The sequence below is a fragment of the Hypanus sabinus genome, chromosome 14 (genome assembly GCF_030144855.1).
Source record: "Hypanus sabinus isolate sHypSab1 chromosome 14, sHypSab1.hap1, whole genome shotgun sequence".
Taxonomy (NCBI): domain Eukaryota; kingdom Metazoa; phylum Chordata; class Chondrichthyes; order Myliobatiformes; family Dasyatidae; genus Hypanus; species Hypanus sabinus.
In genome coordinates, this window is record NC_082719.1 from 49,720,984 (window position 1) to 49,748,457 (window position 27,474).

Sequence of the window (27,474 nt, forward strand, 5' to 3'; positions counted from 1 at the left end):
AGTACTCTGACAAAGTTTAAGAAGCACATGGACAAGCACATTAATTGCCAAAGTATGAAAAGCTATGGAACAATGATGATAAGTGGGACAATATAGACAGACACAATGGTTGGCCTGGCATGATGGGTTGGAAGGTGTTTTCCTGTACTGCATGATTCTATGACTCTCTTTGACCTGCTCTTTCATAAATAGCTGAGCTATTACCTTATTACCACTTTTAGCAACATGAACTCCATACCCTTTAGTTCTCTGAATATTCAAAAATTTTCCCATTTCTCTTGAAATGTACATAGTGACTGAACTTCCAAAACCACCTTGAAAGAGAATTCCAAAGATTTCCAAAACCCCAGTTCTGACAGACTCATTTTCTGTTTTTCTTCTAAGGATTTGCTACCATTTGGGTAAAAGAAATTTCTTCTGATTTCTATTCTAAATGACTGACCAGTTATTTTGAGGGTGCAATCCTTGATTCTAGACCACCTAACTAAGGGAAGCATCAACACATCTACACTGCAATGCCCTCCTAAGAATTTTTCACATTTCATAAACACAAGAGATTCTGCAGATGCTGGAAATCCAGAGCAAAACACAAAATGCTTGAGGTAATCTGCAGGTCAGGCAACAGAATAAACAGTTGATGCTTCGGGCAAAGATGTCGACTGTTTATTTCCCTCCATTGGTGTGGCCTGACCTGAGTTCCTCCGGCATTTCATGTTTTGCTCAAGATCATCTCCTATTCTTCTAAATTTGATAAAAGTATAATCCTGCCCTGCTTAATACCTCTTATAGAACTAACTCACCAGTGTGGGAACCAACTTGATAAACTTACTCTGCACTCTCTTTAACACAAATGGGTAAAGAAAAGTAGAAAATCTAGATCTGTACACAATATTCTAAACCTGATTCCAGATTGGAACCAGACATCTGTGTGGAATTTCTGCTTTATCTTTGTGACTTCATGAGTTTCCTCCTACTCACTGTTGGCTGCTGATTGGTGTCTTATTTGTAAGTTCCTCTCATGTAGGTGGCTGGACAGAGAAATAGAGGGGAAGTGAATTGGTGTAAATAAGTATGTCAACAGAATAGTGTGTAGCTAATAAGTGGGGGAGTGGGACTGCTCTGAAAAATAGTTTAGACCCAATGGGATGAAGAATTTGCTCATTCCATTATTAAAGAAGAAAATATATATGACACATGGATACACCTGAACACAAACACTTTTCAATCTCTATTTGCTTAAAAATACTACTTTCTTTCAACCAAATTGGATGACCTCAGATTTTTTCCACATCGTATTCTGTCTGCTGTGTCCTTGTCTATTCATTTAACCAACATTGTTGGGAAGTTGCCCAGCTGGAGACAGCTCATGAAGCAGTGTCACTTTCAACATTTTTAAGCTTTGTCTCAAATCCACCCACTCACAAATATTACAATCCAAGTCAATACTAGCAATTCTATTGCTGAGCAACTTGCAAAATTTGTTTAAGTTAGAATAAAGCAATTTCTTTCGCTCAGCAGAATGTTTTGTTCTCAATTATTTGTATCAAGATCTAATTACCTTTTCCTCTTCCAACAGGGAATTAATGCTGGGAATGCGCATCAGATCAGACAATGTCTGTAAATAATATAGAGACTAATTAGCATTTCAGGTGTAACTCTTTACCACAACTGCAAAGTAAAAGGTTGACTAAGTGAGAGGAGAGCAATATTTCACTTACGCATAACTTTTCACAGTCCCAGCACATCCCATAGCACCTTACAGATAATCAGATATACTTGAATGGAAAGTAGAGCTTGAAATAAGCCATGGATGGGAGTAAGAGTTTACTCTAATTTATCATACTGTCATCATCAGCATGTTGTCCATAAATACCATGGGGTATCACCAGTATCCTTTGCTGTCTATCAGATCCTATGCCTGACTGTTGTTATTATTCCTTGATCCAGATCATTTTCTAAATCATTGCAGTATCTCAGCTTTTCATTCTATCAACATCTACTCAAAATTCATCCTTAGACCATGTTGTATTCGTTATTGAGGGATAATGCAGAGCTCACCAGGATACCAACATGCAGGATACTTAACTTCATTGACAACCCTGCTTGTACATTATGTGAACTCCTCCCATGTGGAAGTGGCTAACTGAATGGCAGATGAATAATATTGTTAACTACCACTATATCTCCCCTTCTTGCAAAAAAAAAATGCTGGGTATGTACTTATTGTCCATAGAACTGCACTAAAATTATAGTCACTGAAATTGAGCTATTCAGTTCACTTTACCCATGACACATATCTTAAGCTCCTTACATAAACATAAATAAAGAATTGCCAATATCATTACTGTCTTTCTCCTTGTTTTTAAGTCTCTCACTCTCTTTGTATAAAAAGAATTGTCAACATTATAACTGTCTTCCTCTTTATTTTAACACTCTCTCTCTCCTTATTTTCATCAATTCCTTTTTTAAAAAAAACAGTCACATTTTGTGAAATGTTTTCAACATTATTTTAAAAGACACTAAATCTAATGGAGGTCAGGGTAGAACACTCCAGGAAAGTTAAAGGATTATTCTGCCTCTCCAGTCACTTGCCGTGAGCTATTAGGCTATGGAATATCTCTGTAGTGGGACAGGTAAGTGACCAGATTTGGTATAGGTTCTTGGAAGTATTGAACAGGTGTGTTCAACTTAGGTGTTTGTCATATGGATCAAACCATTCTATTCATTTATCTGTTTTTCATGGACTTTGAAAGCACAGAATTGCACGCCTGTTCTGTTCTGCCTGATTTCACCTTGTGATGTTCTGATCACATTTGATCATGGTGCATGCTGCTGGACTTTCGTTCCTTTGGTGAATTGGTCTAAAGGCCAAACAGTTTCCCCACTCCAGAGCAGTGACAAAGATTTTGCTCTGTGTCTGAGATCATGCAGGTTTTTTATTTCCTCACGTCATGCTATCTCAAAGTTTCTCACTTTGTTTAAGTCCAGTAAGTGAAGTTGGAGAAGGGAATGAAGAACAGGCGGGCTTGTTCTCAATCTCAGGCCCACTGATGGCTCTGATGGCCTGTAGACATCCAGAAGGGGTGTGGAGCAATAAGCTAGCATTGCTTTGTAGGAGTATTTTGCCTTCAGTAGCAGACTTCTAACAGATTGCACTGTTCTTTCTGCGTCTCGATTTGTCTCTGAGTACTGTGAACTACTTGTCTGGTGTTTGCACTCATAGTCCCTAGCAAAAGCTTTGAATTCTGAGTAGCAAACTCATGGACCATTGTCTGGAATAAGTGTTTCTGGTCTTCCATGGTGAGTGAACACAGCTTTCAGGTGCTGTCTAACTGCTGCTGGCAATGTAGAGAACAGTTTGGACACCTCAACGTTTCATGAATAGTAATCCACAGTGATAAGATTTTTGTCTTTCTTCAGCTTGAAAATGTTTGTGCCTACAATTTGCCATGGAAAGTCTGGGAACTCTGTGGGACAGAGAGGATCAGCGTGAATTTTGGGCAGTTTTCAGCATGCTTCACATTGATTTACATAATCTCCCACATGTGTGCTCAGACAAGGCTGGGAGATTGAATTGCCTCACTTTTAGGCATCATATTTCGATGCTTTAATGTCCTTGGTGGATTTGACTGATGATTTTGGCATGCATAGAAGCAACAGTGATGAACCTTGAGCCCTTTAGCAGCAAACCATCAAGAAAGGTGAGTGTGTCTCTTTCAAGTGAATAGGGTCTGAGTTTTATGAGGTCCTTTTCGAATAGCTGTCCCTCGACGGTATGACCATGCTGCGGATTTGGTCCTTCTTCAACTCAGCATGAATTTCTTCCTGTTTACTCTGTGATGCAGGAAAACTTACATGTACCTGAGTTATGTGGATGCTGGTCTCTTTCAGGAGGGTGGAGTCAGCTTCCGTCCATTCACTTTTGCGAGGTATCCTTGACAAAGTGCCTGATGTGAAAGATTTGCCGAGGACACGTTCAATGCCATAAAAGAATCATTGCAGACATGGAGGTAAGTCATCCAAGTGTTTTGAGCTGAGGAAGCTGACACGTGGCTTGTAATTTGTTTCAAGTAAGAACTTAGTGCCTATGAAGCATGATTCAGGAATGAAAGGATTATCAGACAAGGGATGTTTGATGGCTCTGGGTCTGTACTCGCTGGAATTCAGAAGGATGAGTGGAGATCTTATTGAAACCTTTCAAATGTTGAAAGGCCTAGACAGAGTAGATGTGGAAAGGATGTTTCCCATGGTGGGAGAGTTTAGGACAAGAGCGCACAGCCTCAGGATAGAGAGGCGCCCTTTCACATCAGAGATGTGGAGAAACTTCTTGAGCAAAAGGGTGGTGAATTTGTGGAATTTTTTTACCACATGCAGCTGTGGACGTAAGGTTGTTGGGTGTATTAAGGGCAAAGATTGATAGGTTCTTAATTGGACATGGCATCAAAGGTTACGGGGAGAAGCCCAGAAACTGGGGTTGAAGAAGAGAAAAAAATAGGATCAGCCATGATTGAATGGTGGAGCAAACTCAATGGCCAAATGGCCTATTTCTGCTCCTATGTCTTAAGGTCTAAGTAGCAGACGATGCGCTCACAACCCCACATGAGATCCAATGTCTCCTTTTCAATTTGGATGTAATGCTGTATGGTATGAGTCAGTTCTCTTGATACATATGTCACCAGTTTCCATACATCACTTGAGTTTTGCATGACCACTACCCTGGTCTAAAGGAAAAGCTGCTTCTGAGTCCACAGTTGTTTTTTTTTCCAGATCAAAGAATGCCAATGTGGGTGAAGAGATAAGCTCGGATTTAAGTGATGAGAATGACTGTGCATCCCAGGTCCAAACGTTTCTCTGAAAGAGGAGGTCATGTAGCGACTTTGCTTTCACTGCCAAATCTGGAATGAACTGTCCCAACTGCTTTACCAAACCAAGGAATCTTCAGATCTCTAATACATTTGTAGTTTGTTTCATGTTTCACATGCCTGCCAGTTTGCCTGAATCTGGTTGCACTCCCTCTGAGGACAGTTGGTGGCCTAAGAACTTCATCTCCAACTTTAGAAACTTACATTTCTTTTTGTTCAGGGTGTTTGCAGCCTGTTTCAGTTTCTTCAAGGCAGCTTCAACTCTTCTGTCACATTCCTCACTTGAGCCTCTGAAAATGAGTATATCATCCATGTAGCAAACTATTCCTTCCAGTCCTCCAAAATTTGGTTTATCCTCACCTGAAAGAATTCAGGGGCTGATGAGATGTCAATGGGAGTCTGTGGAAGACATAGCACCCATAATGGTGTGATAAAAGTTATGAACTTCTGTGATTCAGGAGCTAAACAGAACTGCCAGAACCCTGATTTTTCATTTAGTTAGGTGAAGAACTTTGCTCTACCCAGCATACCCAATGTGTGCTCAACAGAGGGCAGAATAAATGTCTCCAATCTCACTGCATTATTCAATTTTGTTAGATCAATACAGATCCTCACTGTGCCTTCTGGCTTGGGAAAAGGAACAACGTCCGCACTCCAGCCAGTAGGTCTATTGACTTTAGTTATGATGTCAAGCGCCCCATTCTCTCAAGTTCATCTTTGACTTTGTTCATCAATGCGACTGGTATACCCCTCACTGTGGTCAAAGAGTAGGGCATCACATCTGGCCTCAGCTGGATGAGGTACTCTTCTTTCAATATGCTCAAGCCTGTGAACAACACTTCTCCTGCCACTGAACATTGTTTAGTGAATCCAACCTTACAATGACGTTCAGCTTCTCGATGGCACGCCATCCCAGTAGTGGTGAGAAAAGATTCTGAACAACATAGATGTCTTCTTTTAACTGTTTCTCACTTTTACAGATGAAAATAGTGACAATTTTTTTCACACTGAGCTTATGTTTCTCGGCTCCATGAGCATTTTTCTTTTGTTGGTTTATCATAATGCCTTTTTTCTTTGCCAGTTTTGTGAACAGACATTCGGTGATGGCTGTGACATCATCCAGCTATCCACTTTGCAAATCACTGCCTCATTTTGCAACTGAACTTAGTACTCCAGTCTTGTCTATCTGAATCTCGACCCCCTAAGGAAAGCTCTCTCTTCATCTGAATCCTGGTTTTATTTGACCACCTGAAGAACTGTTTTTGAATGACACTGGCTTTTATAATGGCTAACTCTATTTCCTTGCTGACATTTTGACATGGAATGGAGATTTGCTGCATCTCCTGCATTTAGACAATTTACCTGCTCTTTGTTTCATTTGTTTTGTTTGAGCTGATCTCTACTGTTACCTGTTTCTGTAGTCCTACTGACTGCACCTTTTTTAGACCCTTTTTTGTACAGTTTCTAGCTTTACCTCAGCATCAGTTTCCTGCCTGAGTTCCTCCTGTGGCTGAGGAACATTCTCCCTCTGCCTGACCACAGTAACAGCTTTCTCTGGTGAGATATTTGTCTGCAACGGAAGTCTCTCTGACAAATTGGTGTCTAGTAGCCCACAATAATCCTGCCTCTAATGAGCTCATCTCTCAGATTTGATTATGCACTGTTGTCTGATAGGACATACAACGCTGTGATGAAGACACCTACATTTTCATCTGGCTCGGTTTTCTGGAGAACATAGAACATAGAAAATTACAGCACATTACAGGCCCGTTGTCCCACAATGTTATGCTGACCATGTAACCTGCTCTAGAGACTGCTTAGAATTTCCCTAGTGCATAGCCTATTTTTCTAAGCTCCGTGTACATATCTAAGAGGCTCTATTATATCAGATTTACCACCACCACTAGCAGTGTATTCCACGCACCCACCACTCTCTGTGTGAAAAACTTACCCCTGACATCCCATTGGTACCTCTGAGAGTTTGAGTGACTTCTCTGCTGTGTTTGCATTTCCATGCACTTTCCCAGGCTAGTGGCCCACAGTTTATTACAATATATCCACTTTCCGGTCTAGCCTAAAGGTGTTGCCTAGAAATCCTGGCTCTTTCTCAGCTTATTGCTCATGGAGCAATCTGCAATAGGCAGTTTAGCTTAATAAGTCTCTGGATATTTTTCATAAATATATGCGAACAAGGACAGTCTTACAGTAAATTCTTTCTTGTTGGGGATCTCACTTGGTCTGTAATACCTAGTCATCAATGATCAACCTCTTCTGACTCCATGTTGTGTTCTTTATTGAGGGATAGTGCAGAACCCAGCAGGGCGCCAGCATGCAAGATACTCAACTGAACTTCACTGACATCTCTGCTTGTACAGTATGTGAACTCTTCCCATGTAGCAGTAGATGAGTGGCACAGGAATAACACCATTAACTACTGCTACTGGGTACATGCACCCTGTTCATCAAAGCTTTTCAATGAAAAATGCCTATTCAGCATATTAATAATATATTCCCACTAATCCATTGCTAAGCTAACTCTCAGTCGGTACTCAAGTCAAGTTGCTAAATACGCGAGTATATTGGGGCACAGGTACAATGAAACGTGTTTGCAACAGCATCACAGGCTGTAGATTCAGACAATAAACAACGATACAAAAAACGTACACAGTAAGTGCAAGTGGCATTGCTGTAGTTTATTTTCTAATATTCTCTGAATGAGCAACAGCAGGACCACAAGAAGAAGGAAATAGCAAGTGCAAATTTTATTGTAGGTAGTCTCTGTCAAAACCAGCTCCCAGCTAACTCATCTTTCATTTGTACATAAGCTCCTGCAGGCCTTACTTATTAGCAGTCAAAAGATGCATTTTCATTTGACCTTCCCAAGCCTAGGATGCTGAGGCAAATTAAAGCACTTCCAAACTATCTACCTGATATTAATGAATGCAATGTGAATCAGAATTTGAGAATATACATGAAACACTATGTTTGTGCAGTTCTAGTCAACTTCTGAGGGAAGGTACAATAGTGCAGCTGGTAGTTCTGATGCCTCACATACTAGTGAATCAAGATCCACCCTGATCTGCAGTGTCAATCATGTAGGGTTTACACTTTCTCCCTGGGACTCTGATTGCTTCCCACATACGAAGGTGTTGCAGGTGGGTGGTTGATTTTATTATGGAAAATTAGTGAGGCAATGAGATTGCTCTTTGAATTTGCTTAGAGAGTCCTTTAGCCTTCTATTTATCGAAAATATGGACATATTTATGATAGATGAAATGTTATGAGGTTTATTCAGATCAATTCCTGATAAAGCAGGATATATAGTTATATGAAGAGAGATTAAACTGACTAGGTTTATATTGCTTTAAGCTTAGAAGAATGAAATCATCTCACTGAAACTTACGAAATTCTGACTGGCCTAATTGGGTAGATGTAGGGAGGGTATTTCTCTTGCCTGGGGCAGCTGGAACCAAAGGCCACAGTCTAAACAGAAGAAGTCAGTCAATCAGGATAGAGTTGAGAACAACTTTCTTCAAGCAGTGAACAGTCAGTATTTGGAATTTTTGCCCTAAGTCTGATCTGCAGAAGTAGGTGAGTGAGATAAAGTCAGAAGTCAGTAAATTTTGTATCAGGAGATGTGCGGGTAGTATTGGAAAGTGGTGCTGATGCAGGAGGTGAGGTGTGATCTCATTGGATGTCAGGCTACTATTGCTTCTTTTATATTTATAGATAACATAGCAAAATGCCAAAGAAATTGAGTACAAAGAGTCATTGAACTCACCATTTGTAACATTACTAAATGAAAAAATTTAAATTAAATCTGAACTATCTTAAAATGAAAATTAAAGCTAAAAATATGCGTAGAAATAATGGGCATAGAACTTGATAAATAAGTGACAGGGTTAAGGATCACAAACAACATTATCAACAGAGTCAAATAAAATCAGTAAATTTAGAATTCATCTCTTGGAATTGGCATGGCAGTCTGGTGCATTTCTTTCAGCAACAGCACCTTGAAAATAAGACTGTGGCAAAACAACAATATGGCAACAATATATAATAGTTATTGATCTACCTACATTTAGAATTGACCTTGAGTTGATTTTAGCAACTAATTCATTGTCATCTATAAATTTTTAATAGCACTTTGCAAACACAGTGGATTCTGCTTAATTGGGACACAACAGAAACTGTACATTTTGGCCCAAACTGCTCCAATTAGCAAAAATTTGATGGATATTATTAAAAAGAAAATTAAATCAGTAGAACAGAAAGAGAGCAAAAATAGTAATGAGATGGTATACATGGGTTCATTGTCTATTTAGAAATCTGATGGCAGTGGGGTTGAAGCTGTTCCTTAAACGTTAAGTGTATGATTTTAGGCTCCTGCACCTCTGCTACATTAGCAATGAGAAGAGGACCTATCCTAGGTGATGGGAATCCTTCATAATGAATGCCACCTTTTTGAGGCATCTCCTTATGAAGATATCCATGATGCTAGATAAGCAAGTGCCAATGATGCAGTTGGCTGAGATTTTGACTTTCTCCAGCTTATTCGGATTCAGTGCATTACTCCTCGATTCCAGACGGCGTTGCACCCAGTTGGAACGAGCTCCACAGTATATCTGTTGAAATTTGCGAGAGTCTTTGGGGATGCACCAACACCCTGAAAACCCCTAATGAAATATAGCTGCTGTGGCGCCTTCTTTGTAACTGCATCAATATGTTGCTACCGGGATAGATCTTCAGAGATGTTGACACCCAAGAACTTGAAATTGCTCGTCCTTCCCTTTGCTGATCCCTCTATGAGGACTGGTGCATGTTCCCTCAACTTCCCCTGAGATAATATAGCAATTGCTATTTTGGACCAGCTCCGTAACGTATAAAATGGTTCCTTTACACTGCCCATTAGGATGACTAAAATGTTTAATTACAACTGTAATTTTTTTGTATAAAGCCATTAGATTTAGTGTCCTAGATAACTGTAATTCCAATACAAGAGTATGGTTTAACATTCTACTGTATATTTATGGACAATTTGAATTATTTTATGGCCAAATGTAAATTAATTATCAGTTTTTACAGCATTATTAAACAGAATTACGAACTATCACTATGAATTTTGTGCGTCTGTGAATTTAACTTTTAATTCTCTTCATAATTGTGGCAATTCTATTTAAGTAGATTTCCAAATTGTTTTGTACTGCACGTGTGTTGCAATATTTCCTTTGTAAAATATATTTGCATTCTGTTTTCCATCACCTGCCTGGGGAATTGGAAAGCAGAGTGTGCCAGGCCCCAAAGCTGCTTTAGCTGTTGCCAGTGAAGCTTGAGCAATTGGTCCAGGATCACACACTGTTCAATTCGCCTTCCCGCTGTGCAACTGCATTCTTCAACTCTTCAAGGGAAATGGACTGAAGCTGACACTCACACACAAACATCACTTATTTTCTAGCTGTAAGCCACAGCCCATTGCGGCATTAATTTCAGAGATACCAATTGTTCCTCTGTGCAGATAAATTGCTGCCCAGTCTCCAAGCTGCCTTATGTACATGCACCCTGTCAGCTCACACATATTTAATACCATAATACCTAATACCATACTTGCAATGCCATAACCTTAATTATCCTCGTTTAGCAGAAGGAAGACATATAATCTCTTTATGATATAACAGATGCATGATAAAATTTCATTGTTCAGAGATTTATTTGAATATCAGTATTTGAATTTCTGTCTGCCTTCATGAACTGCTGCAGATCATGAACCCACGATACGCTTCGGGAGGGAGTTTCAGGATTTTGACCAGTTGACAGTGAAAGAGTAGTGATAGATTTCCAAGTCAGAATGGTGTCTAGCCTGGCAGGAAACTTCCACAGCAGGGATACTTTTTTCTGCCTTTGTTCTTCTAGCTGGTAGTGGTCATGGGTTTGAAATGTGTTGCCTGGGCAGTTTGCAGCCCTTAGATGGTACAAGTAGCTATTACTATGTGCCAGGGATGGAGGGAGTGAAAGGCTGTGAATGGGGTACTGATCAAGCCAGCTGTTTTGCCCTGGTAGATGGGGGGTATTCTATCACCACTCCTGACTTAGGCATACATTATTTTGAGAGCTAGGATGTGAGAAACTCACTGGCCTCTAACCTGCTCTTTTAGCCACATTGTGGATATGGCTAATCCAGCTCAGTCTCTGATCACCAAGATATTGATTGTGGAGATTCAGTGATGATAATGCTACTGAATATCAGGGGGCGTGACAGTTGGATTTTCTCATGTTGAATAACTTCAATGCCAAGCAACTGTGTGGTACAAATTTTATTTTCCATCTATCAGCCCAGGCCTGGACATTGGAGCTGTAATTATCCCAATGACTCTGACATTTAGGCAGCCTTCCATATGATTCCTTGCAAAAGGCCATACTGAAGTTTATGTAAACTATATCAGCCGCACAGCCTTCATCAATGTATTTTATTAACTCCTCAAAAATTTCAGATTAGTCAGACTAACCCCAGACAAGACCTTCCACGACAAATCCACGCTGACAGTCCCTGCCCTTCCAAGTGCATGTTAATCCTGCCCGTCCAATAACTGACGTTAGACTAACTGACCTATCATTCCCTTACCCTTCAGGCCATAAAACCAGAAGACACAGGAAAAGAATTGGACCATTTGGCCCACTGAGTCTGTTCCATATTTGATTTATTTTCCCTCTCAACCCTAGTCTTCTGCTTTCTCCCCATAACCCTTGATGTCTTGACTAATTAAAAACCTATCCGTTATGTTTTCCAACTCCAAAACATAAAACTAACCAGAAGAAAAACAAGGGGGCTAGGAGATAATGAGACTAGTTTCATTTTTACCTCTATCAGGGCATGCATGTATGATGTGATGGCGTGATAATGAATGTAATTCATGTACTTTTACATTTAATCTATAATGAATTATCTAATCAAGCACAAATGCTTAATCAAATAACATATTTACAAAGTACTCAAATATTTCAGAAAAATTAAATACACAAAACCATCAACATCCACTTTAAACATAAATTGGCCTCCACTATGGAAAATCGCTAGTTACCAGAAGCCAACCAGAAAAAGCCCCCATCTATTCCCAGGCTTTGCCTTCTGCTAGTTAGCCAATCTTACATCTGTACTAGTATCTTTCCTGTAATGCCATGCATTCTTATCTTGTTTAGCAGCCTCAATATCATCCCCCCTGCCTTTCCTGAACAAATGCACTACCTTTGCAATCTTCACGTTATCTGGCACGTCATCTGTGACCAGAAAAATTAAAAAATATCCATCATATCCCCTTGCTTGCTTCCTGTAGCAGTCGGGTTACACTTCATCAAGTCCTAAGGATTTAACCACCTTTATACCTACAAAGACTTCTAATATTTCTATTTTAATCTTAACGCTCTGTAATTATACCATTTTAATTGAAATATGTATTCAACAAAGGTTTCCGAACAACCTCAATGCTGGTGTTCATCCCATCAATATGAAACTTCGCCCCAATTATGCCCTGCACACAAAAATTCAAACCAGCTAAATACTGTCCTGTCAATTTGCTCTCAGTCATCAGCAAGGTGATGGAAAGTGCTTTCAATTGTGCTATATAGTGGCACGTTTAATAATAACCTGATCACCAATGCCCAGTTTGGATTTCACCTGAACCACTCGGCTCCAGACATCATCGCAGGAGTGGGTCAAACATGGATGGAAAACCAAATTCTAGTGTCAAAATAAGATTGACTGCACTTGACATCAATGAAGCTTTTGACAAAGTGTGGAGTCAAAGCACCCTGGTAAAATTGAAGTCAATGTTATCAAAGTGAAAACACTACAGTGGTTGAAGACATGCATTGTGCAAAGGAAAACGGAGGCTAATTATCTCAGGAGCAGGACATCACTGTAGGAGTTGCTCATGACATTATCTTGGGCTTAAACACCTTAAGCTGACTCATCCATTACCTTCTCTCCATCATAAGACAGGTACAAATACTAGCGAAATGAGACTAGCTTAGATGGGTATCTTGTTTGGCATGAACAGTTGCAACAAAAGACATGTTTCTGTGTGGTATTAATCTATGACACCTTAACTCTATTAAGTTAGAAATCGGGGTGTTTACTGATAACTGCACAACGTTCAATCCCATTTCAGACTCCTCAGCAAATAAAGCAAGCCATATGTGCATGCAGTAAAACTTCAGACATGTGCTGATAAATGACAACAGTGAAGACAAAATTATCCTGGGCAAAAAAACTACAGCCAACACAAAAGATTACAATCACCCTGCCTTGGCATTCCATGTACAAGTATGACTCCACACACTGGAATGCTTTTCCTTTGATGACATTGACTTTACTTTTTCCGTACCATTGACCAGCAGTACAACTGGACCAGTGTGGTCACAAGGTTGGAGCTAAGTTTCTTGTGGGTGAGTGAAACCTGTCATCCCAAACGTCTACAAGGCAACCCAGGAGCCTAATGGAGTATCTTCAACTTGCCTGAATGAGTTGAGCTCCAAGAAGCTTGGTACCATTCCAGACTAAGAAGCCCACTTAACTGGCAATACATTCCCTGGTGTAAACATTCATACCCTACCCCACCAGTGTACCATCTGCAGAAAGTACTGTGGTTAATCATCTCAGCTACACGGATCGTATCTTCCGCAAACCTGTGATCTCTCCCGTCAAGAAGAACAAAGGCAGGAGGTGCATGAGCACACCACCAACTGTAAGTTCCCCTCCAAATTAGACGGCATTCTGACTTAAAACCAACTTGCTATTGCTTCAGTATTGCCAAACCCTGGAAATCCCTTCTCAACAGTACTGTGGGAGTACTGTTCACAGAAGGAATGTTCGATTCAGGAAGGCACACCTATCACCATCTTTCCAAGAGTAATAAACGTTTACTTTGTCTGTGACACCTACAGCTAGAAAAAAGAATTAAAATTGCTAGTTGGCACACTTAATGCTCATAGGCCTTATGTTGCTCAATATCTCAACAATGTGAAACTCGTAACAATTATTAATTGCAGCATATGTTAATCAGCAAAAATTTGACTTCAGTTACACCTTGGAAAATGAAGCCAAATGGCGCGATTTCTTGGCCAATGCCTTTTCATACATGCTGCAGTTAATATTTCAATGATTTATTTGAAAGGTTAATGATGTGAGTTACTTTCTCTATATAGTGTACTCTAACTTCTTATCTTTTTAATTTCAGTGTAACTAGTTGTCAGGACTGAATTCACAAATAAAGATTAGGTGAGGTGAAATGTTATCTGATATTCCCTTATATTATGCTGCAATAAATAAAACTCTGCGTTGAATTATGAGTGTACAATCCTCTCTATCCAATTTCCCTCCTCACTTGGTGCTAAGGTAAATTTTTTATGCTCAGGTTCAAAAGAAGCATGACTGTTGCTGTGTTAATGCTGATAATTTCAGTTCTGAGAACTACTTTGTTTAATCTTTATTTTGGAATTTGGGATTCATAAGTCTATAGTCTATGTATTACGATTTTTTTGTGGGATACTCAGATGTTCATTTTACATGTTGAACCTGACAAATATGAGCTATACTGAAGTGACCAGAAAGATAAGCACCATATTCTGTAAGTGCCAGTAACTGATTTAGTCAGATTACAAGACTGGTCAACCCTCCAAATTGTGACAACATTCACACGTACATAGAGAAGTACACTAAATTCAGAATATTACTTTAATAAACCATCAGCATTTTAAGTCAGAACCCAAAATTTAAATAACATGGATGTTGAATGATTTTTTTTGCTTCTTAATTAACATTGGACTAGGGCCTGCAGTTATTGACCATCTAAAAAGTTATTAAATCAAAGATATATCCAGTATAATTTTTAAAAACACAATTAAGTCATGAAAATATGTATGTTCACATTACATTTTCTCCCATTGTAACTATCCAAACAGTAATTACTGTTATACAAAATCTACAAAATGTAATTTTACAGTCAATCAAATAAAAAATAAGGGGGCTGACATTGTTAGCTATATGAACATAAGCATTTTAAATACTTTATTCACACATTAATCTTTTATTTTTTGCAGGGGCTCCATTAGAAGGTAGATAACAGTGAGGCACGCATTTATTTAACATATATGAAACTTCAGATTGTAAACAGAAGAAATGCAAAAGAGATCACAGAAAATACTTTTTTTAATGACTGATATTAAATAAATAAACTTGCAGAGAATGACCAGGAAAACATCCATATGTGGTCAGTAATGTTACATATATATTTTTGTTATAATGTTTTTATTTAAAATATCTATATATTGTATGTACAATCAAATATCACATTTACACAAAACATCTATCAATAGCACAACCTAATTTAGTACTGAACTTTACTTTGCAACATAGTATGCATTCGTCAAGGGACATGTAATACATAAGCTAGAATTGGATGTTTCATTGAAATACAGACATGGCTTTAGACTTCTTTATCTTTTCACAGATTCTCAACCTAATGTTTGTAATCTTGAATTCTGTCAAAGTGTAGCTAAGCACATTCAAGATTATGTTCCATTATTCTTTCAGTCACTTTCCCTTTTTTGCAGTACCTAGTAATTCGAGCAGAAACCAAACATATGCCAGTATTGAGATAATAGGCTGTTAACAAAATATCAATGCATATCCACTGTACAAAGTAACCTAACAAAATATCTTTGCCTCTCCTTTAGCTCTCTCAAAGTTGAATGATTAGTGCTTTTTAATAATTTAAGCTATTCCACAATTGTTTAACAATGTTCATCTACTCAAAGTATTAGAACATATTGCATTTCTTTGTCCTAAAGTACCAACACTATGACTGCATTTGCCTATTTATATATAGACAATGCAGAAGTATGTGTAAGTGAAATTGGAACTTACTCTTAAATTTTATCTTTAAGTTTAGCATTTATTTCAGTAGCTGCACTCTTTGGTTTGACACAAATCATGTTTATTGAAAATATACTGAGATTTTAAAAAATATGTCAGACATCTTAAATAATGTTAAATATCCTGATAGATTTTTTTTATGTTCAAATGAGAGATGATGCTGAGAGGAACTGTCTTTAAAAAATCATTGATGAGCAAAAAAATGACAAATCAACAATATTCAAGAAAAAGAAATGCAACAATAATAAAATAGAAATAATCAACAAAATAATATACAAAATATGAAACTAGTTCAATTTATTGTAATAAGCTAAAGTCGAGTCGGCTTCAAAATACAATAATTTGGAGATGAAACTAAAAGGTCTGAAACATCTGTTAAAATAGATATTAGCAGAGGAAATGTCATCACTGCCAAGTCTTAGTGCAATGGTTAACAAAAGAATATATAATGTAGGTGGAAGCAGGATTAATCCAAATACTAAGAAGCACAGGATAAATAAATCAATTCCAAGTGCTTTAGTACTGCAGCAGAGTTGAAGTTATCACATCAAAGGGGACAAGGCAAGGGACAAAACACCAACAATCCAGAAAAAGACAGTAAGGCACAGACTTACACTTTTGTAGCTTGGATCATATTTTCAAGCATGTCACATAAACGGATGCTCAAATATGGTCAATTATCTGGCCTCAAGTTGATGAACACTTGATGGTTGGGACCTGCAAAGTGTACCACACCAAGTAAAGTGGTAACTCAAGGTATCAAAGTGTTAAATAATGGATTTATTTTAAAAAGGCATTTTAAGGTGATTCTCTAGATCGTTTTAAGATTAAGAATGGAACTGACAATAATAGACCTATCAATTATTGCAGTGAAAGGACTCAGTGCCAAAAAAATGAATATTCCTTTGCCACAAATTCAAAGCAGAAAAACTCTTGCATTGACACCATCTTTCTTGGAACTCTGTAACTCTTCCGTGATACAGCAATGGATAAAAGAATGTGAAAATTCAAACACTCTTTGTTCCAACTCTCACTTCAGATACCTACCCAATGACATCTGATGTGCGTGCAGCCGTGAACCAGCTAAATCTCAACATATCATGAGAAGGAGAAAAGGAAGGAGAAAATCAGTAGATAAGGAAGGAAAAGCAAGCAAACTATTTTCACACCAAGATTAACAATGTGGTGTAAGATTATAATGGAAGGTTGTTGCAGCAAGCAACATCAGTGAGGAGAGAAAAGAAACAAAAAGAAATTGGGTTTTATAATTAACTTAGAAAAACTGCTCAGTCAAGTAGAAATGAGCTTCAAACCAGAAGACAGTGTTGGTGCTACAATGAATAAATATTACTGCATGCAAATAAACTGTAGGAACTCAGCCGGTCAGGCAGCATCTAAGAAAATGAATAAGCAGTCAATGCTTCAGGACTGAAAAGGAAGGGGGAAGATGCCAGAATAAAAAGGTGGGGAGGAGGCAAAGAGGCTTGCTAGAAGGTGGTAGGTGAAGCCACTTTGGTGGGAAATATCCATGGTGGTGGGTCTGAGTGAGTACATGGTTGAAGAGTTGGAGGGCAGCAGAAATCACAAAGGGGGAGCAGCGAGAGTGGGATTCACTGAACAGGAAATTTAAACTTCTTCAGCATATTTATCCCCCAAAGAGACTTCACCATGTTTCATTGGCAATCATTGCTCACTCCACCACAGCCACTAAAAAATTCTGGAGTGGGATATGCCTAATCACTTTCTAAAACTTATTCCAACAGAAGACCTAAAGCAAGGCCAATTAATTAGATATGCAATGAGTCAAGCACCTATTTTGGCTGACTGATTGCAAAAGGCAAAACAAAGAGCCAAAAATATTGGAGGAAATTTTTTTCAGGTTTCTACAGGCTTCAGACATTTGTTCCTCTGAAGTGAGCTTCATAACACCTATTTTATTTATATTTAATGAGTGCAACAACAATCAATTTCCACCTCATTGTGTTTAAAGAGACCTCTAAACACATTGCAGCTTGAATAAAAGTTTGTTAAAAATAGCTCTGCAAATAGCCTACTTGAAGTGAGGAGGTGGATCTCTTGTCAGAAAAATTTGCATGGCCTGCCCTCCAAGCTGTTGGTGTAAGCAGGCATATGCCATTGATTAGCTCAAGCACACTTTCATCATTATTAGATATGTGCGTCCAATTCACATTGGCAATAGAAATTTACATTATGGATGTGATTATCAATCAAAATTACCTGGATGACATCAACAGGATTTATTTAATATACATCACTGTACTACTTGTCAATTTTTTTTGGTAATTCTACTTTTAGAAATGGATGAAATTTCAGATATTTGTGCATTGTATGGATAGACTTAGTAAGTCGTAAAGAAAGTGAACCTGTTTTCAATGTAGACAGCCATCATAAAAGGGACAAAGTGACTCAGATCCTTAAAGGATTGTAAGGCACATGGAAAAAGATAAGGTTCATTTATTTCATTTATTTTCATAGCTTTAAAGGAAATATGAAAATAAATATTAAAATAAATGTAGATTACTAACACCCTTTATTTTAAAATAAATGGTTACTTTTAAAATTTAATTACTGCAGGAAAATTTAACCTTGGGAAAGTAAACGATGCAGAACCAGAGAAAACAAATAACATGAAAAAATAACCAGAAAAACTGGGTTTTTCTTTCTCTTTATGGTTTTGCAAAATATCGTCAGAATTAACTTCAGAGACAAATCACTTTCATATTCAGCTTTCCAAATTAAAATCTGTGGGTTATGCATTGCTATTTTAACTCATCCTATCATATATATTCACCCCCCTCCCCCACATTCGCCTTCTCTTCCCTGAAAGCTACCTTGCATTTCTTCCTCCCAGCTCTAATGAAGGAGTGTTAGTCATTACCATTGACTGCTTCTGCAGAGATGCTGATTGATCTGCTGAATCTATCTAACACTTCTTGATTTTTATTTCAGATTTCTAGCATCAGCTTTTTTATTGTCATGCTCTTACCTTCTTTTTTATTTTACAAAATCCATAAAGAGAAAAATAAATTCAGTTGTGCAAAAATATATGTTGTGCAAAGTAATTATTTGAATATATGTCATTCACAAGGCATTTTGGGTAACCTAAAATCATAGGGGTTCAGATCATATACATAAGCCATAAATATTTTTTTACTAATTATTTTTGTCTACCTTTTTCCAAATTGGTTCATTGTTACTTGCTTGAAACTTGTGTCTTTTACCTGGTGCTTATAGTGAACATTGGTTCACCATCACTGGTCATATCTTAATTTAACTCTATTACATTTCCATTGAGAATTCATAGGCACTTTTCTGACCATTAGAAACATACCCATTCTTAAAAATTTTCTTCAAAAAAATCTTAAAACAAAATATAATTTGAAAATGGTGATTGTTACAAAAATACCATAAAAGGTAAATTATTTCTCTTCTTTATATTGTAGACAATATAGAAAAGAGGCCAGCAGTGTGTTTCACAGACACAGGGAGTATAATATACACTTAACAGAAGCTGCAGAAACTATTAACTCTCTTTTATAGACCAGACAGGATAACAGAAATCAGTAAATCATTTCTGATGGAGGGGTCCAGTCCCTGCTAATAATATTAATTTGTCATTTCTACTTCAGAAATAGCTGTGTATTTCTGGAATTTCTTGAATACAGATTTGTCTCTGCTTTTATCCTTCACACTTCTTCTATCACTGTTATTGCTGATCATCTTCAAGTATACAACTTCTATTTCTTTATACCAGGGAGGAGGATACTAGCAGCAACACAAATAGCAGTTAAGCAAGTTATGGTGAGAAAGAGAGAGAGAGTTTGTTTGTGTGCGTGTGTGTATGTGTGATAGAGAGAGAGTAAGAAAGCGCTGTTTATTTAAACAGTGCTGAGAACCTTGCTATTCATACATTAGAGTAATAAACCTTAAATGAAACCCCTGCATTATTTTACGGATTACGAACTTTTCTAACAGTTAACAATATTTTTCTGCTGCAATGACATTACAAATCACTTTCTGCTTTCTCCATGGTGTCTTTTGAGAGGTAGACCACCCAGTAGACCATGTTAAATGCACCAAATGTTACTGGAAAAAGTATTCGAGCATACTTATCAATTTTGCTGGTTCCAACACCAGTGGGTGCTGCTGAGGGCGGGGCTGGGGCAGCCATGGTAGAGGCGGATGAAGAATTCTTGGGGGCTGATCCAAATAATCTTGACGCAGGCAAGCTCTGTTCAAGTGTTGCTCCACATTGACGGTGAATAGGCGTTGGCCTCAATGATGCAATGGTCGGGGTGCAAGGTGGAGGTGGTGGAGTGCTTCTCATCGGACGTATAGTAGGAGATGAATGGATGGGCCTAAGTGTACTGGGACTTGGCACAGGCGAAGAAGGTGCCAGAGTCGAGGGGGGTACCTGTCCAATTATAGTCGGTTTCAGTTTCACATTCTTGTTATCATTCCCCAGGTAATCTCTTTTACTGATCAGAGCATCTGATTGTGCCAAGAAGTTCATTCTCTTCCTTAAATTGCCATTTGAATCGGGGTGCTGTGAATGAAGACCAAAAAAAACAACAATTCAGTAGCTGAAAGTAAGAAGTCGCATTGGAATTATGGCAAAAAAAATAAACGTGCAATTGATTTTGTGAACAAAGCAGCAAAGACATTCAGAGGCTGAAATTCCTCCTTTGCTGGTTGTTCATTCAGGATATCCAAACAAATCAATCTTAAAAATTCTGATGGTTCTGGATTCTCAGTCACAATCTCTGAAGAACCACATGCATTATTACCTGATTATTTTTTTTAGAAAATAACTAAAATTCCATAGATGTGAGAATATAGACTTTTTATGGCATTGTTCCTTTGAGCAAATCTCACTTGCAATTATTGCAACAGATCTGTGTCATTTCACAACACAGAACGCCAACTCAGCACTGACTATTTCATCCAGGATCCATGCAGAACAGGGACATTTATCCACAGGAAAACTTGGGAGTATCTCATTTTGCACTGGTTTTGAATACATGATGGTTTTGAATCCAAATTAATAATATAAGAGGATTGACTATATAATGCTGAATCTAAAATTGGCTAGGATTCATCAAATTTAGAGAAAGAAAATTACTTTGAAGTATAAAAAAATGCCTATTTATTTAGTAAGTACCTGGAGGTTACACATCATGACTCTCCAAAGTCAAACCCACAGTGATTTACTGATCTAATTCATCTCAGCCAGAGGGAGGTGCACATATTGGCCAAATATTCTGCATCTGATTATTATCAAAAATACAAAAATGTTTCATGCTTGAAATTACAAGTAAGTGACATTTCTTTAGGAAGGATTTTGTAAAACCATTGCAAACATTTTTCTCACCATTATCTTTTTCGGACAAGTAGTACCTAATGTTTGGGGACGTGCAAACAGAAGCCAACATTTTCACACTTGTTTAGTGGTAACTTACAAATGGGAATTTCCCTCTTCATGAATTGATCTATTCTACCACAGTTTGTGTGTAGTGCTACTAATAAAGTTTGTTGAGATACCATGAAAATAACATTACAGTACTCTAAAAATGGATTCCCGAGACCCAAGGGGGACCGAAGGCAAATAAAAGCACAGGAGATGCTGGAAATCCTGAACAGCACACACTAAATGCTGGAGGGACTCATCCTGACTTGCTGGGTTCCTCTAGAATTTTGTGTCAGTTGATCAGGAGAAAAATATTTTGTTTTAAAGACATTCAGAAGAGCAGAAAGGTGACAAGTAGAGACAGCCAATCTCCATGAAGATGACTGTCGTAGTTCTTCCCTTAGTTTATAAGGGTGCAGTGTTTCTATTCATTAAATCACACCTTTGGAATTGTTCCTGGAAATACTGGTAGTTTATGATCCTTTGTTAAAACCATAGAACCATAGAACATTACAGCACAGAAACAGGCCTTTTGGCCCTTCTTGGCTGTGCCGAACCATTTTTCTGCCCAGTCCCACTGACCTGCACCTGAACCATATCCCTCCATACACCTCTCATCCATGTACCTGTCCAAGCTTTTCTTAAAAGTTAAAAGTGATCCTGCATTTACCACATCATCTGGCAGCTCATTCCACACTCGCACCACTCTATGTGTGAAGAAGCCCGTCCCTATATTCCCTTTAAACTTTCCCCCCTTCACCCTTAACCCATGCCCTCTGTTTTTTTTCTCCCCTAGCCTCAGTGGAAAAACCCTGCTTGCATTCACTCTATCTATACCCATCATAATTTTATTTACAATACAGGCCCTTCGGCCCAAAAGGTTGTACCAAAAAATGTCGGTACTTTACAAATTAATAGGCTTGCCTATAGCCCTCTATTTTACTAAACTCCATGTACCTATCTAAAAGCCTCTTAAAAGACCCTATTGTATCCGCCTCTATTCTTCAAAATTATTTGACGGAATCTAGAAAGAAAATTTCAAAAGCTTTTTATCAATCAACATTAATAGTGATTGCTTTAAACCTGATACCCGATGTCCATGCAGAGTGTAATTTTTGATTTTGTCAATCATGAAGTAAGAGAATGGAATGGGCAGAAATTGCAGATTCAACTGAATTTACACTCCATTGAAAACAACGGTACATTTCCGAGTGGGTGTTACAGCACCCTCATTCACATTTCCAGCTGAAGTAAAAAAACTCTGCACAGGAGTGACTGGAGTTTGCTGAAATTGGACTTAATATGGTTAACAGAGAAGTTCCGTGAGGCTGTTGGAAATCCAGAGCAACACACACAAAATGCTGGAGGAACTCAGCAGGTCAGGTGGCATCAATGGAAATCAATAAACAATTGATACCACACGCAGGTCGATGGAGCAATACTTTATCTCCCGCCTAGGTAGCGTCCTCCCTGCTGGCATGAACATCCAACTCACTGACCTCCGTTGATACCCCTGCCCCCCACCCTCACCCCCATCCCTATCTATTATTTTAGTTTGGTTCTCTTTCTCTCTCTTCCCCCCTTCACTATAATCTCTCCCCCCAGCCCTACCTTTCTTTCTCTTTTATTTCCCATAATTCTCTACCTTCCCCCCAGCCCATTTCCCTCCAGCCTATCACTTCCCAGCTCTCTACTTTATCCCTCCCCCCACTTCTTATGCCCCCTCGACCATCCCATGTTACTTCCCTCCTGATGAAGGGTTTCGGCCCAAAACGTCGTCACTACCTCCTCCCATAGATGCTGTCTGGCCTGCTGAGTTCTGCCAGCATTTTGTGTTTTTTTATTTATTTCCAGCATCTGCAGATTCACTCATGTTGCCAAACAATTGATGTGTTTGGCTGAGACCCTTCTTCAGGACTGGAAAAGAAGGCGAAAGATACCAGAATAAGAAGGTGGAGGGAGGGAGAGGAGTACAAATTAGAAAGTGATAGGTGAAGTGATTTGGGTGAGGGAGGGATGATGAAATAAGAAGATGAGAGCTGATAGGTTGGAAAGGCAAAGGGCTAGAGAAAAAGGAATCTGATAGGACAGGATAGTGGACTGTGGGAGAAAGGAAAGGAGGAGGGTCACCAGGGGAAGTGATAGGCAGGTGAGGAGAAGAGGTAAGAAGGGGACTAGAATGGGGAATTGAAGAAGAGGGAAAGGATTGCAAGGAAAATTGCTGGAAGTCGAAGAAATCAATGTACATGCCATCAGGTTTGAGGATACCCAATAGGAACATGAGTTGTTGCACAAGAATGTTGCCTGAATTGGAGAGACTGGATAACCTGGGTCTGATTTCCCTCAAGCGAAGGAGGCTGAGCGGTGAGATGACAGAGGTATATAAGATTATGAGAGGTATGCAAGATTACAAGAGGCACTGACTGTGTAGATAGGCATTGTTTTGCTTCCCATGGTAGAGGTGTTTAAAGCTAGACAGCACAGTTTGAAGATGAAAGGGAGAAGGCCTAAAGAATACCTGAGGGGTAAATTTTTCACGCCAGCAATAGTTGGTATCTGGAATAGTGGAGGCAGAACCACAACAACATTTCAGAAGCATCTAAAGTGGGACATAAATGAGCAGCATAAAATGGGATATGGACTTAACAGAAGCAAGTGGGATTAATATAGTTATTCATGATGGTTAGCAAGATGCAGTGGGTAAAGGGTCGCTTCTGTGCTACACAACTCTATGATTCTGCAAGTCAAAAAATGTTAAGATAATGTTACTGGCTTAACTTTACCAACAGCTGCCTTCTATCACCTATGTGTGACCTACTATTGGGTGGTAAAAGCCTCAGCTTATCTCCAGCCTTTTTAACATATAAGTTGTTGTCTTTCCATGAACACAGAACACTTTTTGTCACTTGTCGTGAAGGAGGTCTTTCTAACAAGATGTAAAATATCAGCCCAGCGATCTTCCTCAGTAACGCCCAGAACCTTTTGTTGGATTGATCGTACTGCCCACCTCCATAGCTTCCAGAATGTAGAGTATTTGGCCTGGAAATAGTAAATTCCACCAGGATCTACTTAGTGAAAGCTGTGTCTCAAAATAGTTTTGGCTTCATCGCTGTTGCAGTGACAGGCTGTTATGTCTTCAAAACCCATTCCTAAGTACAAATGTGTGTGTGTGTGTCTGGAGACACAACAGTCTCCAGATGCTGGAGGAACTCAACAGCATCAGAAAAGGTAGGTTCATGACATGAAATGTCAACCGTCCTGTTGCCTCCACAGATGCTAAATTTTTCAAGCAATTTGTTTTTATTTTTGTAATATAATTATACCCTAAATGATCTTGTATTTCATTCAATGAACTTCAAAAATGTATTAAAATAAGAGAGTCTGCAGAAAAATATTGGCCCCTTCCCAGACTGCACTTATCAACTACACACTGGGAGAATTTCTGGCAAGATTAAACAGCAGTAACATTCACCAATTAAGCATGAGTTGGTTTGGAAATTATTGTTATTATTATTGTATGAGAAAATAGTCATCACCATTCTGCATTATTATAATAGCAAATGATTACCTGAAGTACATTCTCTGACACTGACACTGTCTTTATTGGAGAAGGCGGAGATGTAGCAGGAGGCTTGGCTGCCCTTTTTTTGGCTTTTTCAGCTTGTACATTAGTGAAGTAGTTAACGGCAGCAAATTCAATCAGAGCAGAGAACACAAACGCAAAGCAAACGGCAATAAACCAGTCCATGGCTGTGGCATAGGAAACCTTTGGCAAAGAGTGTCGGGCGCTGATGCTCAGCGTTGTCATGGTTAGAACTGTTGTTATACCTTTAATTGAGAACATAAGTTATTTCCTTCAAAGAGAAACATCAGTAAGTATAATATATTCAGACACAGCAAAATTATTCAGGTACATTTTTCAATAATAAGCAAATAATCTATTCTTTTGAATCAAGTACTTGGAACCCCAGATTACATAAAGGCTCATTCCAGAGAACAGTTTGTAAGCCAGTTTTTCCAAATATCAGAAATGAACAATTTCAAAGAAGGTCATTTTCTTCCATGTATAGTTCCAATGGTACAGTATCAGAATGTCTCACTTCCAGTAGCTGTTTTTGATGGCCTTAAGATATCAATGGATGTCACATTGGTTGATAAAGTATTTTACAAAGGATTTGTTTCCAAAACAAACCTCTTAAGTGATTTCTGACTGTGAATTGGCAAAGCATTTGCTTGATTACTGTGGGAAGGTAGAATTTTTTTAATGCTTAATTTTGAATTAATAGCTGCCAGCCCCTACTCCTTATCTTCTGAAGATGTTGCTTTTCTGCAACTCACTTCCCTGTTTTGAAATTTTATTAAGTTCGGGAGAATTTGCTTGAATTCAGATTTCTTTAACTCAGGTCTTCTTTAACTCATGAGGAGCCATGTATGGAAAACTTTCACATGATAAACATACTTTAGGTGTAGAACATTACAAGTTGAAGAATATTCAGAGGATGTGGAGAGTCTGCAGTGAGATATAGATAGGTTAGGTGAGTGGGCCAAGGTCCGGCAGATGGAATACAACGTTGTTAAGTGCAAGATTATTCACTTTGGAAGGGATAATAAAAGAGCAGATTATTATTTAAATAGTGAAAGCTTGCAGCATGCTGTTGTGCAGAGGGACTTGGGAGTGCTTGTTCATGAATTGCAAAAAGTTGCCTTGCAGGTACAACAGGTTATTAAGAAGGCAATTGAAATGTTAGCCTTCATTGCTAGAGGGATTGAATTCAAGAGCAGGGGGGTTATGCTGCAACTATACAGGGTACTGGTGAGGCTGCACTTGGAGAACTGTGTGCAGTTCTGGTCTCCACACTTGAGGAGGGATAAACTGGCCTTGGAGGCAGTGCAGAGGAGTTCACCAGGTTGATTCCAGGGATGAAGGGGTTAACCCATGAGGAGAGATTGAGTCGCCTGGGACTATACTCTCTGGAAGTCAGAAGAATGAGAGGGGATCCTAAAGAAACATACAAAATATTGAAAGGGATTGATAAAATAGAAGTAGGAAAGTTGTTCCCATTGGTAGGTGAGACTAGAACTAGGCAACATTGCCTCAAGATTCGGGGGGAGGGGGGAAGATATAGGACAGAGATGAGGAGAACCTGTTTTTCCCAGACAGTGATGATTCTGTGGAATTCTTTACCCAGGGAAGCAGTTGAGGCTTCTTCACTAAATATATTTAAGATACAGTTAGATAGATTTTTACATAGTAGGGGAATTAAGGTTATGGGGAAAAGGCAGGTAGATGGAGCTGAGTTTACAGATAGATCAGCCATGATCTTATTGAATGGTGGGACAGGCTTGATGGGCCGGATGGCCTACTCCTGCTGCTATTTCTTATGTTCTTATTATGTTCTTAGTTTACTTATTCAAAGTTGCAGTAGTTGGATTACATGAAGGTTTGGTGATTTTTAAAATTCATTTTATATAATTACACCTTTAAAATGAAACTGCTCTTTGAAGCCACACTTTCATGTCACATTTGACCTATTGCTTCCCTGATTTTAACAACAATTCCTCTCACCTCACCTCTGGATTTCATCTTAGTACTATGTTTGGACCAAGTGGTCTGAGCAAATCCTGAAAGGGATTGTGAACAGCAGTTCAACCATTCCACCTGATGCTAATCATCTTCCCAAGGTGAAGCAAAGACCATGGAATTAAAATGAATGACTTTTGTAGGAGCTACTCTAACTAAGTAAAATGTGAACTTAAGAGTATCTCAAAAGATCTTAATTGGGTCTCAGTGAGGGTAAGACCACTCTTTATAGAGGTTTGGGAGGACCTATTAGCATACACGATGCTGGGGAAGGTAGCCACACCTCAGTGCCTAGCACACGACAAGCACTTTCTGTGATAGTGAGAGAAAAAGGTCATTCAGATTCAGATTCGGTTTCAATGAATCTGAATATAATGAACAACGAGTATAAGGAAGGAGACATAATTGATAAATGGAGAATTGGTTTGCAGTTATTGGAGTTTCAAATTAGATCCTCAGGTAGAAGGAGAGAAAAGGACTTCCTTGCCGAAAATCAGAAAAAAACTCAGATGCTAGAAATCTGAAATAAACAAGCATGACTTTGCGGATGTTCTTCAAAGCAGACTCCCAATGTCCTTCTGGTTTCTCCAGTATAGAGAAGACTATATCATGAGCATCAACTGCAATATTCTAGAAAAATTCTGGAAATTCCAATATTCTGGAAAAGTACATCTGA

General features: G+C 38.6%; 1 protein-coding gene across 1 annotated transcript in view; it reads right to left on the bottom strand.

Annotated features, from left to right (window-relative positions):
• Positions 1-19,813: 19,813 nt before the first annotated feature.
• The window catches only part of gabra4 (gamma-aminobutyric acid type A receptor subunit alpha4), a 40,665-nt gene continuing 33,004 nt past the window's right edge, over positions 19,814-27,474 (bottom strand). Inside the window, exons 8-9 of the mRNA XM_059989134.1 lie at positions 24,786-25,045; positions 19,814-20,356 (exon numbers count right to left, since the gene is read on the bottom strand). Coding sequence (XP_059845117.1) covers positions 19,814-20,356; positions 24,786-25,045 — 803 coding nt within the window. The remainder of the gene's footprint in view (positions 20,357-24,785; positions 25,046-27,474) is intronic.